Source organism: Phocoena phocoena, chromosome 4 (assembly GCF_963924675.1).
Source record: "Phocoena phocoena chromosome 4, mPhoPho1.1, whole genome shotgun sequence".
In the NCBI taxonomy this organism is placed as follows: Eukaryota; Metazoa; Chordata; class Mammalia; order Artiodactyla; family Phocoenidae; genus Phocoena; species Phocoena phocoena.
In genome coordinates, this window is record NC_089222.1 from 61,687,352 (window position 1) to 61,700,960 (window position 13,609).

The 13,609-nt window shown below is 35.2% G+C and overlaps 1 protein-coding gene across 1 annotated transcript in view; it reads left to right on the top strand.

Annotated features, from left to right (window-relative positions):
* The window catches only part of ATP11B (ATPase phospholipid transporting 11B (putative)), a 118,874-nt gene that overhangs the window by 66,099 nt on the left and 39,166 nt on the right, over positions 1-13,609 (top strand). Inside the window, exons 19-24 of the mRNA XM_065875823.1 lie at positions 499-572; positions 646-749; positions 3,571-3,752; positions 5,241-5,444; positions 10,646-10,799; positions 12,604-12,706. Coding sequence (XP_065731895.1) covers positions 499-572; positions 646-749; positions 3,571-3,752; positions 5,241-5,444; positions 10,646-10,799; positions 12,604-12,706 — 821 coding nt within the window. The remainder of the gene's footprint in view (positions 1-498; positions 573-645; positions 750-3,570; positions 3,753-5,240; positions 5,445-10,645; positions 10,800-12,603; positions 12,707-13,609) is intronic.

Genomic DNA, 13,609 nt, shown 5'->3' on the forward strand with positions numbered 1-13,609 from the left:
GTTCAGAATCACTGCTGTAATGAGCCTCTGTTACTAATGTTCGTATTTCTCAGGTGTGTTTAGGCAGAAAAAAGAGTTGAGAATCAGTCACCTTTTTTAGTGAGGAAAAACATGAAGCTGGGCAGATATGTATCCCATTCTTTGCTGTGCCATTCACGTGCTTATTTGACTTAAGGCAAATGAGTGTATCTTTCTGAGTTTAATAGTCCTCACCTGTAAAATGAGATAAGACCTACCTCCTTTGGTTCTCATGGGTATTAAATGGTATAAGGTATGTAAAGTATGTGGCATTTGGTAAGTACTTAATAAATGTCAGTTCCTTCTTTTTCTGTCTTATGTTATTAATGACTCATAATCCGTCATCTTGAAAAATGTAACTGAGATTAATTTCTTGTTCTAAATTAACCATTTTATTTTTTATAGGGATTCTTTCCAAATATTCACTTAATATTACTCAAAAAAGTACAGATTTTGTCTTTCTTATTTTTTCTTCCTTAGGTACAAACTGCTTCATATTCTGGAATTTGATTCAGATCGTAGAAGAATGAGTGTAATTGTTCAGGCACCTTCAGGTAACCAATTTAAATGTTCATGAATTTTTAGTTACGTAATACTAAGAACTTGATAACTCATTTTTCTTTTTAGGTGAGAAACTTCTATTTGTTAAAGGAGCCGAATCATCAGTTCTCCCGGAATGTATAGGTGGAGAAATAGAAAAAACAAGAATTCATGTAGATGAATTTGCTTTGGTAAGTGCAAATTTCTCTAATTTAAAAACCGCTAAAATATATATATATATGAAAGATTTGGGGTTTCATTTTTGCATTAGTATTTTATCAAAAATTATAGAAATTATGCAGTTCTGTTACATTATATGTTGGCTCCTCATTCGTTGGTTAAAATTTGACCTTTTTTAACCTGCTAAAATATGTCTTTGCACCTAGTACAGCCAGAGTACTTATGGCTACAAGGACCACTCAGATTGCTATATTAAAAAGGGAGGGACTTCCCTGGCAGTCCAGTGGTTAAGACTCCGTGCTTCCATTGCAGGGGGCATGGGTTCCATCCCTGGTCGGGGGATTAAGATCCTGCATGCTGTGCAGCATGACCCCCCCACCAAAAAAAAAAGAGACATACAAAAATCCCAAGTATGTGTAGAAACTGGAACCCTGATACATTGCCGATGGGAATATAAATGATATGGCCACTTCCAAAAATAGTTTCACAATTCCTCATAAAACATAGAGTAATATAGAGTTACTATATACTTGGTAATTTCACTCCTAGGTATACATCCAAGAGAATTGAAAACATACATCTACACAGAAACTTGTACTTAGCAGCTTTATTCCTAATAGCCAAAAAAATGGAAACACCCAAATGTCCATCAACTGATGTGTCATATCCATATATGATATGTGTCATATCCATATAACAAAATGTTATTTGGCCATTAAAAGGAATGAAATACTGATATATGCTACATCCTGGATGAACTTTGAAAAGATTGCTAAGTGAAAGAAGCCAGTCACAAAAGGCCACATGTTCCATTTATATGAAATACCCAGAAAAGACAGATTCATAGAGCCAGAAAGCATATTAGTGGTTGCCAGGAGCTGGAGAAAGGGGGGAAAGGGAAGTGTCTGCTAATGAATATGGAATTCCTTTTGGGGGTGATACAAATGTTCTGGAATTAGATAGTAATAACAGTTGCACGACTTTGTGAGTACACTAAAGACCACTGAATTGTACTTTTTAAAGTGAATTATGGTACGTGAATTATGTCCCTCTTAATAAAAGAATAGGAAAATCTTACAAAAACAAAGTGCCACAATTCATGTGAAGAGGAAACTTATTAAGCAGCTCCGTCTCAGTCTTAGAACCTCATGATCTCTCATTTCTGCATTTCTATAAATGCTGCCCACCTGCCTCCTTTACTTACTTATGGTTTCTTTTCTCCCATTACTTTCTATTTGTTTATGGTCTAGTTCATCTACCACGCTGTAATATCCATAAGAACAAAGGCATTGCTCTACTTTTTTTGGGGGGGGGCGGGGACTGCAGTGGGTCCTCGTTGCTGCCTGTGGGCTTTCTCTAGTTGTGGCGAGCGGGGGACGCTACTCTTCATTGCGGTGCATGGGCTTCTCGTTGCAGTGGCTTCTCTTGTTGCAGAGCACCGGCTCTAGGCATGCAGGCTTCAGTAGTTGCAACATGTGGTCTCAGTAGTTGCGGAATGTGAGATCAGTAGTTGTGGTGCACGGGCTTAGTTGCTCCATGGCAAGCAACATCCTAGGAAGATGTGGGATCTTCCTGGATCAGGGATCGAACCCATGTCCTCTGCATTGACAGGCAGATTCTTAACCACTGCACCATCAGGGAAGTCCTATTCTACTTTTCTGTCATTTTAATCCAGAAAAATGCTGGCACGTAGTTGGCACTCAATAAATGTTTGTTGTGGAATTAATTAATTTAGTAACTCTCATAGTCTCTTAACTGTTATTTAAGAGAAGCAGGTGTTTATAGGTGTAGGTCATTTGTAAATCAAGGAATGACAACATTTAGAAATCTGCTAAGTAGTGTCATATAGTATTTTAAAACCTTCCCTTTCTGAGTCCTACTATTAGAACATTTATTTTGGGTTTTTCTGAGGAAAATGTGTTGCAAGAAAAAGAACTTTTGTAAGCTTTCAGATTTAGATACCAACTTTCAAATATTAACACCATAAGAAAAGTTTACACCTGGTAGAATCAGATAATCAAATATATATTCCTAAGTTTTGTGAAATTCCAATTCACCAGTGAAGGTATAATGATACAATTTAAAATCATTCATTCAGTGGCTCTAGAAAGTATTGGTTGGTTGATAATGACCACTTTACAGGCTTCTTTATTTGAAATGTGAATTTGTCATATCATGAACCCTCAGGAAATTATAGTCCCCTTTGCTTAAAAAGTTCTTTTAAAGTAGATAAAAGTGGGGACTTCCCTGCCAGTCCAGTGGTTAAGACTTCACCTTCCAATGCAGGTTCAATCCCTGCTAGGGAAGATCCCACATGCCTTGCGGCCAAAAAAACACATAAAACAGAAGCCGTATTGTAACAAATTCGATAAAGACTTTAAAAAAAATTGTCTAAAAAAAATAAATAGATAAAAGTGGAGTTGTAGTGGTTAAAACAGGAGAGAAGAACCTGGGGCTGCCTCTCTCTTGACAATCCTAAAGGTACCATTATAGAACTTTTTGGCTTTCCTGGTAAAACATATTTAAAATCACAGGTAGATCGTCTTTATGATCCTGTCTAGGCTCTATAATGTTCTACAATTCAATGACCTTAATTTTTTTGAGCAACTGTTTAAGAACTCATCAAAAATTGCAAGAGCTATGATAATCTGTGTCCCATAACTCAGAGAACTAGGGTTTTGTGACAGTTTATTTCCTATCACTAGATGATAGTACTTTTTAAATTATTTATAGTTGAATTTTGGTAATGGGGTCCTCAGTTTATTTCAATGACTTCTTAATTCCCCATTAGTTATCTTTGTTCAATTTTTGTCTTTAATTTTCCTATTTTAGAAAGGACTAAGAACTCTGTGTATGGCCTATAGAGAGTTTACACCTAAAGAGTATGAGGAAATAGATAGACATTTATTTGAAGCCAGGACTGCCTTGCAGCAACGGGAAGAGAAATTGGCAGATGTCTTCCAGTTCATAGAGAAAGACCTGATATTACTGGGAGCTACAGCAGTAGAAGACAAGTAAGTATCAGACAAATAGGCAATATCATTTTTCTCTCATAAGAATTTTTCTAGCCAAGTGTTTCTAATTTATGACAAATTCTATTTTTTAACATTTTATACTTAATATATTTAAAATCAAAATAGAGAATTAAAGCCTTAATTTTTCCCAGTCCATATATATAATTTTTGTTCTAGCCAGCTATCTGAAATAGTTGAAAGAATCCAGCCATGTATAGTTTTGCCTGTAGTCTGGTGTTTTTAGACTATTCCTCAGTGTTCCATACAAAGATTTTAAGCTCCTGCTTAATTCTCCAGCCTCACCTCTTACCACTGCCCCCTTCCACTTTACATTTCAACAGTACCAAACTGTCTAGTTCTCTGAACGACAACTATAGTTAAAAGTGTTCTATTTTGTGCCTTTTTTCGTTGGCAAGGCTGTGCTTTCTGCCTGGATCATTCTTCCCTTATCCATCTGTGAATACCTATTCATAAACCATAGTTCATATATCACCCCCACTCCAGGAAGACCTTTCCTAACCCCTAATAGTATTAAAAATTCTCTTGTTTGGAAAGCCTCCATATTTTATAGGTAGTTCTGTTGTAGTAGTTTTGTAGGCAGTATATTATTTGTTGAAGACTTTCTCCTCTGTTAGCCTGTGAATTCCTTGAGGTCTACTTATTCTTTGCCTTTGTTCCCAGCATCTCTCTCCATGTGTGTTTCCCAGTTGAATTAAATTGAATTCTACAAATTAAGCCTATTGTTAGGTTTTTCTCTACCTCCTAGATCTAAAGGTGCTTGCATTTTTTAAAATCTAGGGTTTCATTTACTTTTCAGTTGTCCTCATGAGATTTATGAGACTCCCTGAGGTTATATGTAGACCATTATTGTCCACAGTCTGAATTTTGAACTAATGAGGTAAGAGATTTTCTTGCCGAAAAAGGAGAAAATCTTCTAATTGGAAATTTAAGACTTTCTAAGAAAATGAGTTTATGAAGACTATATAGTTAGTTGGTTCTATAAAAATCAGCTTTGAAGATACACTCTTAAAGTATGAAGTTGTAGATTTTACATTTAAGTTTACATAGTGCTCCAACATATCAATACCCTGTGAGCTTCAAAAAACCAAATACATTTATAGTAGTATTATCAGTAACCAAAATGAAGGGAAGGAAACTTTACAATTGTGAGAATGCACAAATGTTCTCATTAAGGCAGTATTGACCCAAGCGATCATTTAGTATCTGTCACCTAAAATGCCTCACAACTCTGGAATTCCCATTGTGACAAACATGTGTTAGCACACAGTTGTAGATTTTATATTAGCCAGGTGGTCACTAATTTGGTTATTCCTATTTTTTCCCTAATGGAAAAAAAATTCAATTATATTACTATACTATAACATCCCTAGGTTAAGGAGTTTGGAATTACCTTACTTTACTTTGTGGTTCATACTTTAAATACAGTCAAAAAAATGTTCTCTACTACTAATTTTGTTTTATTTTCAGACTACAAGATAAAGTTCGAGAAACTATTGAAGCATTGAGAATGGCTGGTATCAAAGTATGGGTACTTACTGGAGATAAACATGAAACAGCTGTTAGTGTGAGTTTGTCATGTGGACATTTTCACAGAACCATGAACATCCTTGAACTTATAAACCAGACGTCAGACAGTGAATGTGCTGAAAAGTTGAGGCAGCTTGCCAGAAGGTAAGAATATAATTATCTGTATCATGGAGTTCAGGGGCCAGCAAGCTATGGCCCATGGGCCCAAATATGGCCCACTGCCTTTTTTACAGCCCATGAGCTCAAAATAATTTTTACATTTTTTAATGGATGAAAAAGAAGTCAAAGAAGAGTAATATTTCATGGTGTGAAAATTACATGAAATTAAAAGTTTGGTGTCTGTAAATAAAGTTTTATTGGAACAGAGCCACATTTGTTCATTTACACATCATCAGTGAAGGCTTTTGCGCTGTAACAGCACAGTTGAGTAATTGAGACAGAGACCTTATAAAGCACCTTTCTCATTTCTCACTGCTGCTTGATATACTACAAATCACAGCGACACAATTATAACTTGTTAATGTTTTCCATGCCACACATTTTGCCATATGACATTTTAGTATATTTTTATTATCAGTATTTAACCATCATGTCCAAACATGAAAAGAAAAATGGATTTTTAATATCACACTCTTAAAGCATAGTGGAGTGTTGATTATTATCAAATTAGGTGGCAAAGCATTGCGTTTATTATTCAGTGATAATATGCTTTAATATACTGCCTGTTTGAAAAGACATAATCAAAAATGAAATACAAAATCTCATTACAGATGGTTCTTTTGCAATAAAATGTAAAGTCTCATTACAGATCAGCATTAACAGATGGACATGTGCAATTGATTTTGATGATAGGAAACATGAACTTTGAACCCCAATTAATCAAAATTAATTGGAGTTCTTCCCCCTGCAAAATAAAAAGGTTTCTGTTCTCCTCGTTAGTAGACTTCTATTATTTTAAAAATTGTACTTAATTTTTTTTTTTTTTTTCGGGAAAAGAAAAGATTTATTACTTGCAGCAAGTAAGGAGAACACTGGGGATCTTTCCTAAAATAGTGTCTCCCCCAAACAGCAAACTTGGGGAAGTTTTAAGTTAAGGGTACATGCATATTCATGAAGGGGCTTGAGCAGAGGAGAATTCAGCATAGAATTGGGGCCACGATTGATAGAGTCCAAGCTTTAGTTGATTGAAGTCATGTGGGTCAACATCATCATTCCATCCTCCACCTGGGTGCGGGCCTTAGTTCCCGCAGAACTCAGAAGACTGGCCTCCGGACTTAATGAAGCTCGGGTTCTTGATGTCTCATCACAGGAAGAATTCAGTGAGAGACAAAGTGATAGATAAGAAGTGGATTTATTTAGGGAGAAACACTCCACAGACAGTGTGGACCCTCTCAGAAGGTGAGAGAGTCCCTTAATTATTACATTTTTTACTTAAAATTTTTTTGGCAAAATTTGTTTCGTCTTTTGTAGCATAAGTACCTACATAATATCCTCAATTTAGCCTCATGGCCCACAAAACTTAAAATCAAAATGTTTACTTCTAACGCTTTACAGAAAACATTTGCCAACCACTGATGAGGTTCACATGACCAAACAGGGAAATTAATCTGCATTTTACTGTTCAAAGATAATTTCATAGGTATTTATGCTCTTAATGCGTTCTCTTTTTCTCTAAATCTGCTTTTTAGGTAAATCAACTTTATTTAGGAGCCCCCATTTAACACAGTCAGTTGTTTGTACAATAAATTAGGAGTGCTTCAGTGTAAGCATCAGGGTTGCTTGTATGTAGCCATCTAAGATATTCTACAGGTACCTGTCTTTGCAGTCTTGTAATATTAATGCAGAAAAACAAATACGAAAAGACAGTGCCACAGTTGTCAATGTACATTCAGTGCTTGATTTACATTTGTTATGCAGAGATTGATGTGATACTAAACTCTGGATTTCATCAGAGAAAAACTTACTTAAGGAATGTTTTAAAGAGACAGTACTGCTCGCAGAAGGGTCTTTGCTTGAGCTCAAAAAGGTGATTAATTTAGGTAATTATACTACAGTTTTGGAGCAGTGCCAACACTATTGTGATTGCTTAAACATATAAGTATCATAATGTCAAGAACTCCCTAAAACATACAAACTATTTTCTCAGAATCATTTACTTCTTAAATATTACTCCTGATTTTAAAAATAGTAAATGTTCATTTAAAAAATACTGAAAATGGTAAAAAAGATATGGTTAATAACATAATACAGCCATCTAAAGATAATTATTACTTGTATTTTAGAATTTTTTTAAGTCTTCTATATATGTACTTTTAGTGAGTCTGTTAAGATCATGGGTATTGTTCATTTACCTTTTTGTACAAAAGCTGTATTATAAAGTGAAGGTTATACCTTAAAATGAATTTTAGGCTTGCTGTGTGAAACTTACGTTTTAGAGATACCATCTTTTTGGTGGAGTACCTTTTCTTTTCTTTTTTTCCTTTGGCCATGCCATGAGGCTTGTGGGATGTTAGCTCCCCGACCAGAGGTTGAACCTGGGCCCTCAGCAGTGGGAGCACAGAGTCTTAACCACTGGACTGCCAGGGAGTTCCTGGAGTGCATTTTCTGAGTTAACCGTGTAAGTCAATAGGATTTTGATTTACAGACTTTCAGGAAGTATCTATTCTAAAAATCTTGGGTATAGCAAAAGAATTCCATACCTTTGAAAGCTTTAGTGTATATATCCAGTCCTTCACAAACAAATAATGATTGTCTCTTATCTAGGCATTTGGAACAGAGTCACATAAGGTGTATTTATTCCCAGAATACTTACAATGTGTAGGAAAAACAGAAATAAATATATTGTCATAGACTTATCACAACTGAATTGTAACTGAGGCAAGAACAGAGAGCTGTGGGTAGACAGAAGAGGGAAGCTTAGCCTGAGCTTAGCCTAGGCTAAGCTCTTGCTCTACATTAGAACTCACGACTGTTGTTTCCAGCGATGAAATGTAAACTGGTCAGAGAGTAACACCAAGAAGCAAAGCGGGCAATGTATGCAAATTCCCAGAGCTGAGAGATTCATTCAAGGAATTGATAGTAGTTAAATATGGCCAGAGAATGGAATAGATGGGAGACAATGTGGGAAGTATTGAGACATGAGACTACAGAAATAAGCAGATGCTACCTTACTGTGTACCAGAACTGTGAGCTGGTTTTCCATACTGCATAAATGTCACCCCATGGATTGTGAGATAGTATGCTGATTTATGACACCTGTCCAGAGGAAAACCTAAGTTAGTATGCCGTGGGAAGGTTGCCAAGGAAAACTGATCTGATCTATCCTACTCTTGGCTGCTACTTCTTATGAGGCCATGTGCTCAGGTAGTGCTCACGCTGAATGCATTGGAGGCAGCAGAGCTGCTAAATAAGTTCAGCCAACAGGGAGGAAGAATAGTTTAGGTGCTGATTTTGGATATTGGAGAATTATTAAAAGAAATATACATTTTTAAAATTTTATGTTGTGAATGTTGTTTACCACTTATTAGTTGTAGTGCAACACAGTAGTTGTTAGGCATACTATGAAAGACATCATTTTAACTTACAGAAAAGAATTAAGTATTATAAGACAAAAAATTACAGTATTTATTTAGTTTTTATAGCTTGTTGCTCATTTAATAGTCTTCTCACTTGTCATTTAAAATTTGAGGGTACAACCACTATGGAAAACAGTATGGAAAAAATTTTAAATAGAACTACTATATGATCCAGCAATTCCACTCCTGGGTATTTATCCAAAGGAAATGAAATCACTATCTCAGAGATATCCACACTCCCATGTTCATTGCAGCATTATTCACAGTAGCCAAGAATGGAAAGAACCTAAATGTCCATTGATGTATGTATGGATAAAGAAAATGTGATGTGTGTGTGTATCCACATACACAAAGGAATATTATTCAACCATAAAAAAGAAGGAAATCTTGCTTTTTGTGATAACATGGATGGACTTTGAGGCTTTATGCTGAGTAAAATAAGTCAGAGAGAAACAAATACTTATATGTGGAATTTTAAAAAGCTAGTGGTAGAAGGGTGGTTGCCAAGAGCTGGGGTGTGGGGGAAATGGGGAGATGATAGTCACAGGGTACAAACTTATATATAAGTTTATATATAAGATGAATAAGTTCTGGGGATCTAATGTACAGCATGGTGACTAATTAACAGTACTATATTATATATTTGAAAGTTGTAAAGAAAGTAGATCTTAAATGTTATCACCACACACACACAAATATGTGAAAGGTTGGAGGTATTAACTAACCTTGTTGTGGTAGTCATTTTTGCAGTATATATGTGTATCAAACCATCATGTTGCACACCTTAAACTTACATATGTTATATGTTAATAATATCTCAATAAAGCTGAAAAAAAATTGAAAATGTATGGATGTTTCTCAGTAACAGTCTTGCTATACTGTGAACCCAGTGGTGAACTGTAGTATTTTCCTTTTGGTGGATTTAGTGCAATGCTACTTTGAGTGCTGGCCTTCAGCAGCATAAGAAGCTTGCTCCAGAATGTAAATCTGTATATACATACACTGCTTCTTTCAGGGAGAAACTCTTATTACCAAAGGAGGAGCGGGGTAAAGCAGTTGAACAAAAAGTGTGCTCAGTAATACAGTTGATTTACATACTGATGCAAGCTTCTTATCTTTCTTTTTGTTTTTCTTCTTCTTCTTACCTCTTTCTTGTCACAAGTAGTTTGCCCAGTTGCCAGTAATTAGGTCATGCTTTGGAGTAGTCCTCGGTATAGTGTATGCCCACAAGAGGGGTGTTATCCATGTTCCACCGTTGAAAAACCTGGCATTACAGTCCATTGTAGGGTTAAATATCAAGAGACAGTTATGATTCCTTCATTCCTTTCCTTCCTACAGTGAATCTAGCTTGTAAATTTTCCCTAACATTCTTGATGTCATTTAATTTTTTAAAATTAGGATTTGCTAAATGTGTAACTAGTAACTTTTTTTATTTTTGTAAGACTTTCCATACAGTTTGGGAGAATATCCTCAGTTCACATTTTAGAAAATATTAGAAATTTAGAAAACATGGTTACTGCGTGTATATACCAATTCATTGTAAAAATGAATATCGTCTGTTTTACTCATCATATCAGTCACTCTCAGTTCTGCTTAATCTTAACTTTCAAGTGATAGAACTCAGTTTGTTCCCTGACATGCCAGTTTTGTAACAGTGAAGTCTGTGAGTAAATGATCCATCTTTCAGTAAGAAGCTTTTGTTTACTAGATGAGTCTGAATAATATGGCTTTAAAGTGTCTTACAGAGAATATAATTATTTTCTTTTTTAGAATTACAGAGGACCATGTGATTCAGCATGGTCTGGTGGTGGATGGGACCAGTCTGTCTCTTGCACTCAGGGAACATGAAAAACTATTTATGGAAGTTTGTAAAAATTGTTCAGCTGTAATGTGCTGTCGTATGGCACCACTGCAGAAAGCAAAGGTATGTTTATGTCATAACAAGTCCCATAAATATATTTAGATTTAAAAGTATTCTTGGGACTTCCCTGGTGGCACAGTGGTTAAGAATCCGCCTGCCAATGCAGGGAACACGGGTTCGAGCCCTGGTCCAGGAAGATCCCACATGCCGTGGAGCAACTAAGCCCGTGCACCACAACTACTGAGGCTGCACTCTAGAGCCCGCGAGCCACAACTACTGAGCCCATGTGCCACAACTAATGAAGCCCGCATGCTTAGAGCCCATGCTCCGCAACAAGAGAAGCCACCGCAATGAGAAGCCCGCACACCACGAGGAAGAGTAGCCCCCACTCGCCGCAACTAGAGAAAGCCTGCATGCAACAAAGACCCAAAGCAGCCAAAAGTAAAATTAATTTAAAAAAAAAAGTATTCTTTAACGTTAATGCCTCATCTAGTTCCATTTGGTGATATTCAGTATATGTATCTTACTAGGGGTCAGTCACTTCTCATAATATGAATTTTAACCACGTACATTAGGCCTTTGGAAATTTCACAGTGAATATTGAAGTTTCAACTGTTCATAATGACCTAGAAATAGATCATTGTGACCTAGAAATGACCACGTGGTAGGTAGCAGTTTGTGATTTTCCTGAGACATAAATTTGAACTGTGAAAACTGAAGTCTCACAAGTTAGTTACTTAACTGATGAGGGAGCCTATAAGACTTCAGTTCATCTGCACCTCCAGGTGGTTCTGTTGATCTGTGCTTATTCTTGCATTCTTACGAAGTGATAATTCTCTTTGTTAAAGATAGCTGTTAAGTGATAAATAGAACTTCAGTAAAAAGTTGAAAAGCCAATTAATTCTGATATGAAGCTATATACAGGAATTATTTAAAGTTCAGCTATGATTCAAGTGATAGCCTATACAAATATTTTTTACAACTGTAATCTTCACAAGGATACCCTTTGAAATGCACATCTGAACACATTTTTTTACATATAGATCTAAAAAATTTTACATCCAGTATTTTTGGCTTCGTGGATTTTTTTTTACAGTACCTATTTTATTATTATTATAACCCATGTATTTCCCCCAGTCTATGGAGACTAAAACCTGAGACCAGACAGAGCTAATGCCTAGATTCTTTTTTTTTCTTGGTTGCGGAGGGTGGGCCCCTTGATTGCAGCCAGCAGTCTCCTTAGCTGTTGCATGCTAACTCTTAGTTGCAGCACGCATGTGGGATCTAGTTCTTGACCAGGATCGAACCTGCATCCCCTGCATTGGAAGGCGGATTCTTAACCACTGTGCCACCAGGGAAGTCCTCCTAGATTCTTTATAAAAGTATATTCAAGTATTCCGAAGAAACCTTTCTTTTGATTTTATTGAATTTAATTTTGACTGCTTTATAAAATTTTTTAAATTTTGTTACAAGAGAAAATAATTATGTTTCCCCTGTATCAAATGAAAAGAATAATTTCTTGAGAAGGAAAAAAAGTTGCCTGACAAAGTTCAATTAATTGTAATTATTTTTTACACAATTATTATTAAGCTTTTTACAAATTTAAACTGTGTTTAAAAGATTCTAACATACCATCATAAAATCCAAAGATAGTACTCTGTTTTGCTGTGTCATTTCTGAAAAACATTCCTAACATCTTAATGGAGACATCCCTCAAAAAGTGAACCTCGGTGCCTATTATCGTCTAATATAAACATTTTTTTCATTGCTCTACTCTTCTTACAACAGATCGTTTCAGATAAATGACTTTATATAAATACATGAAGATTTAAATTTTATCAAAACTAATTAGTTGTATGTCTTTCAGGTAATAAGACTGATAAAAATCTCACCTGAGAAGCCTATAACATTGGCTGTTGGCGATGGTGCTAATGATGTAAGCATGATACAAGAAGCACATGTTGGCATAGGTGACTGATTTTTTCTTGAACTTTTAAAGTTGGTTTAATCAATTGGTGATTTTGAATTTTCCTTTTGTAGACTAAAGCACAATATCAAATATATGAATGAAAACTAAATGCAGCAGGGTAATATATCACAGTGTATTTCCATCAGAAAGCTATTATAACTAAGCCCAATATTTAGGATATTTTACTTCCAAATTTTCAAGGAAATAAATACCACATTAGTGAATTTTATCTTTGCCAGTTCCCCTTCCCAATAAAGTAACTTTACTTTTACTTGCCATTTTGTACCTTTTAAAGTACTTCTACACTTATTTTATCATTTTGAAACTCTAAATTTGTGATTTACATAGTTACCCTCATGGTTTTAAATTCTCATTTCAGAATGTTATTATTATTTACTTTATTCATCAAAGATTCTGCAACTTATTTTAAAGATAATTTTAGAGACAGGAAATTACACCAAACTACAGTATAATTGTAAAATTTCAAATAACTTTCTAATTTAATAACCTTCATTCTGATTTCTTTTCTATTTTTGCCTAAAATTTTTATTAGATTCAGAATTCTAAAATCACTTTATTATGTTTAAATTATCAGTCATTTCCTATTTAAACCATATTCTGACCTAACTTCCTCAATAATTTTATTGAGGAAGGAAAAGAGAAGAGTATGGGTTTTTTGTTGAAGGATAAAATTTTAGAGTTAGAAAAGAGGATACTCCTCGCTCTGGAATTGCCTATGTGATGAGTAGTTATTGGGTCTAATATTTCCAGTGTATCTCTCAAATCAAGTCCTTCCTCTTTGGGATTATTAACTCTTCATTTTGAAAATTTCATTTTCTTTCTAGTGTGTATACTGTTGTTTCCCAGAAATCTTCATAGTAATTTGATGATAACTTCCTATACC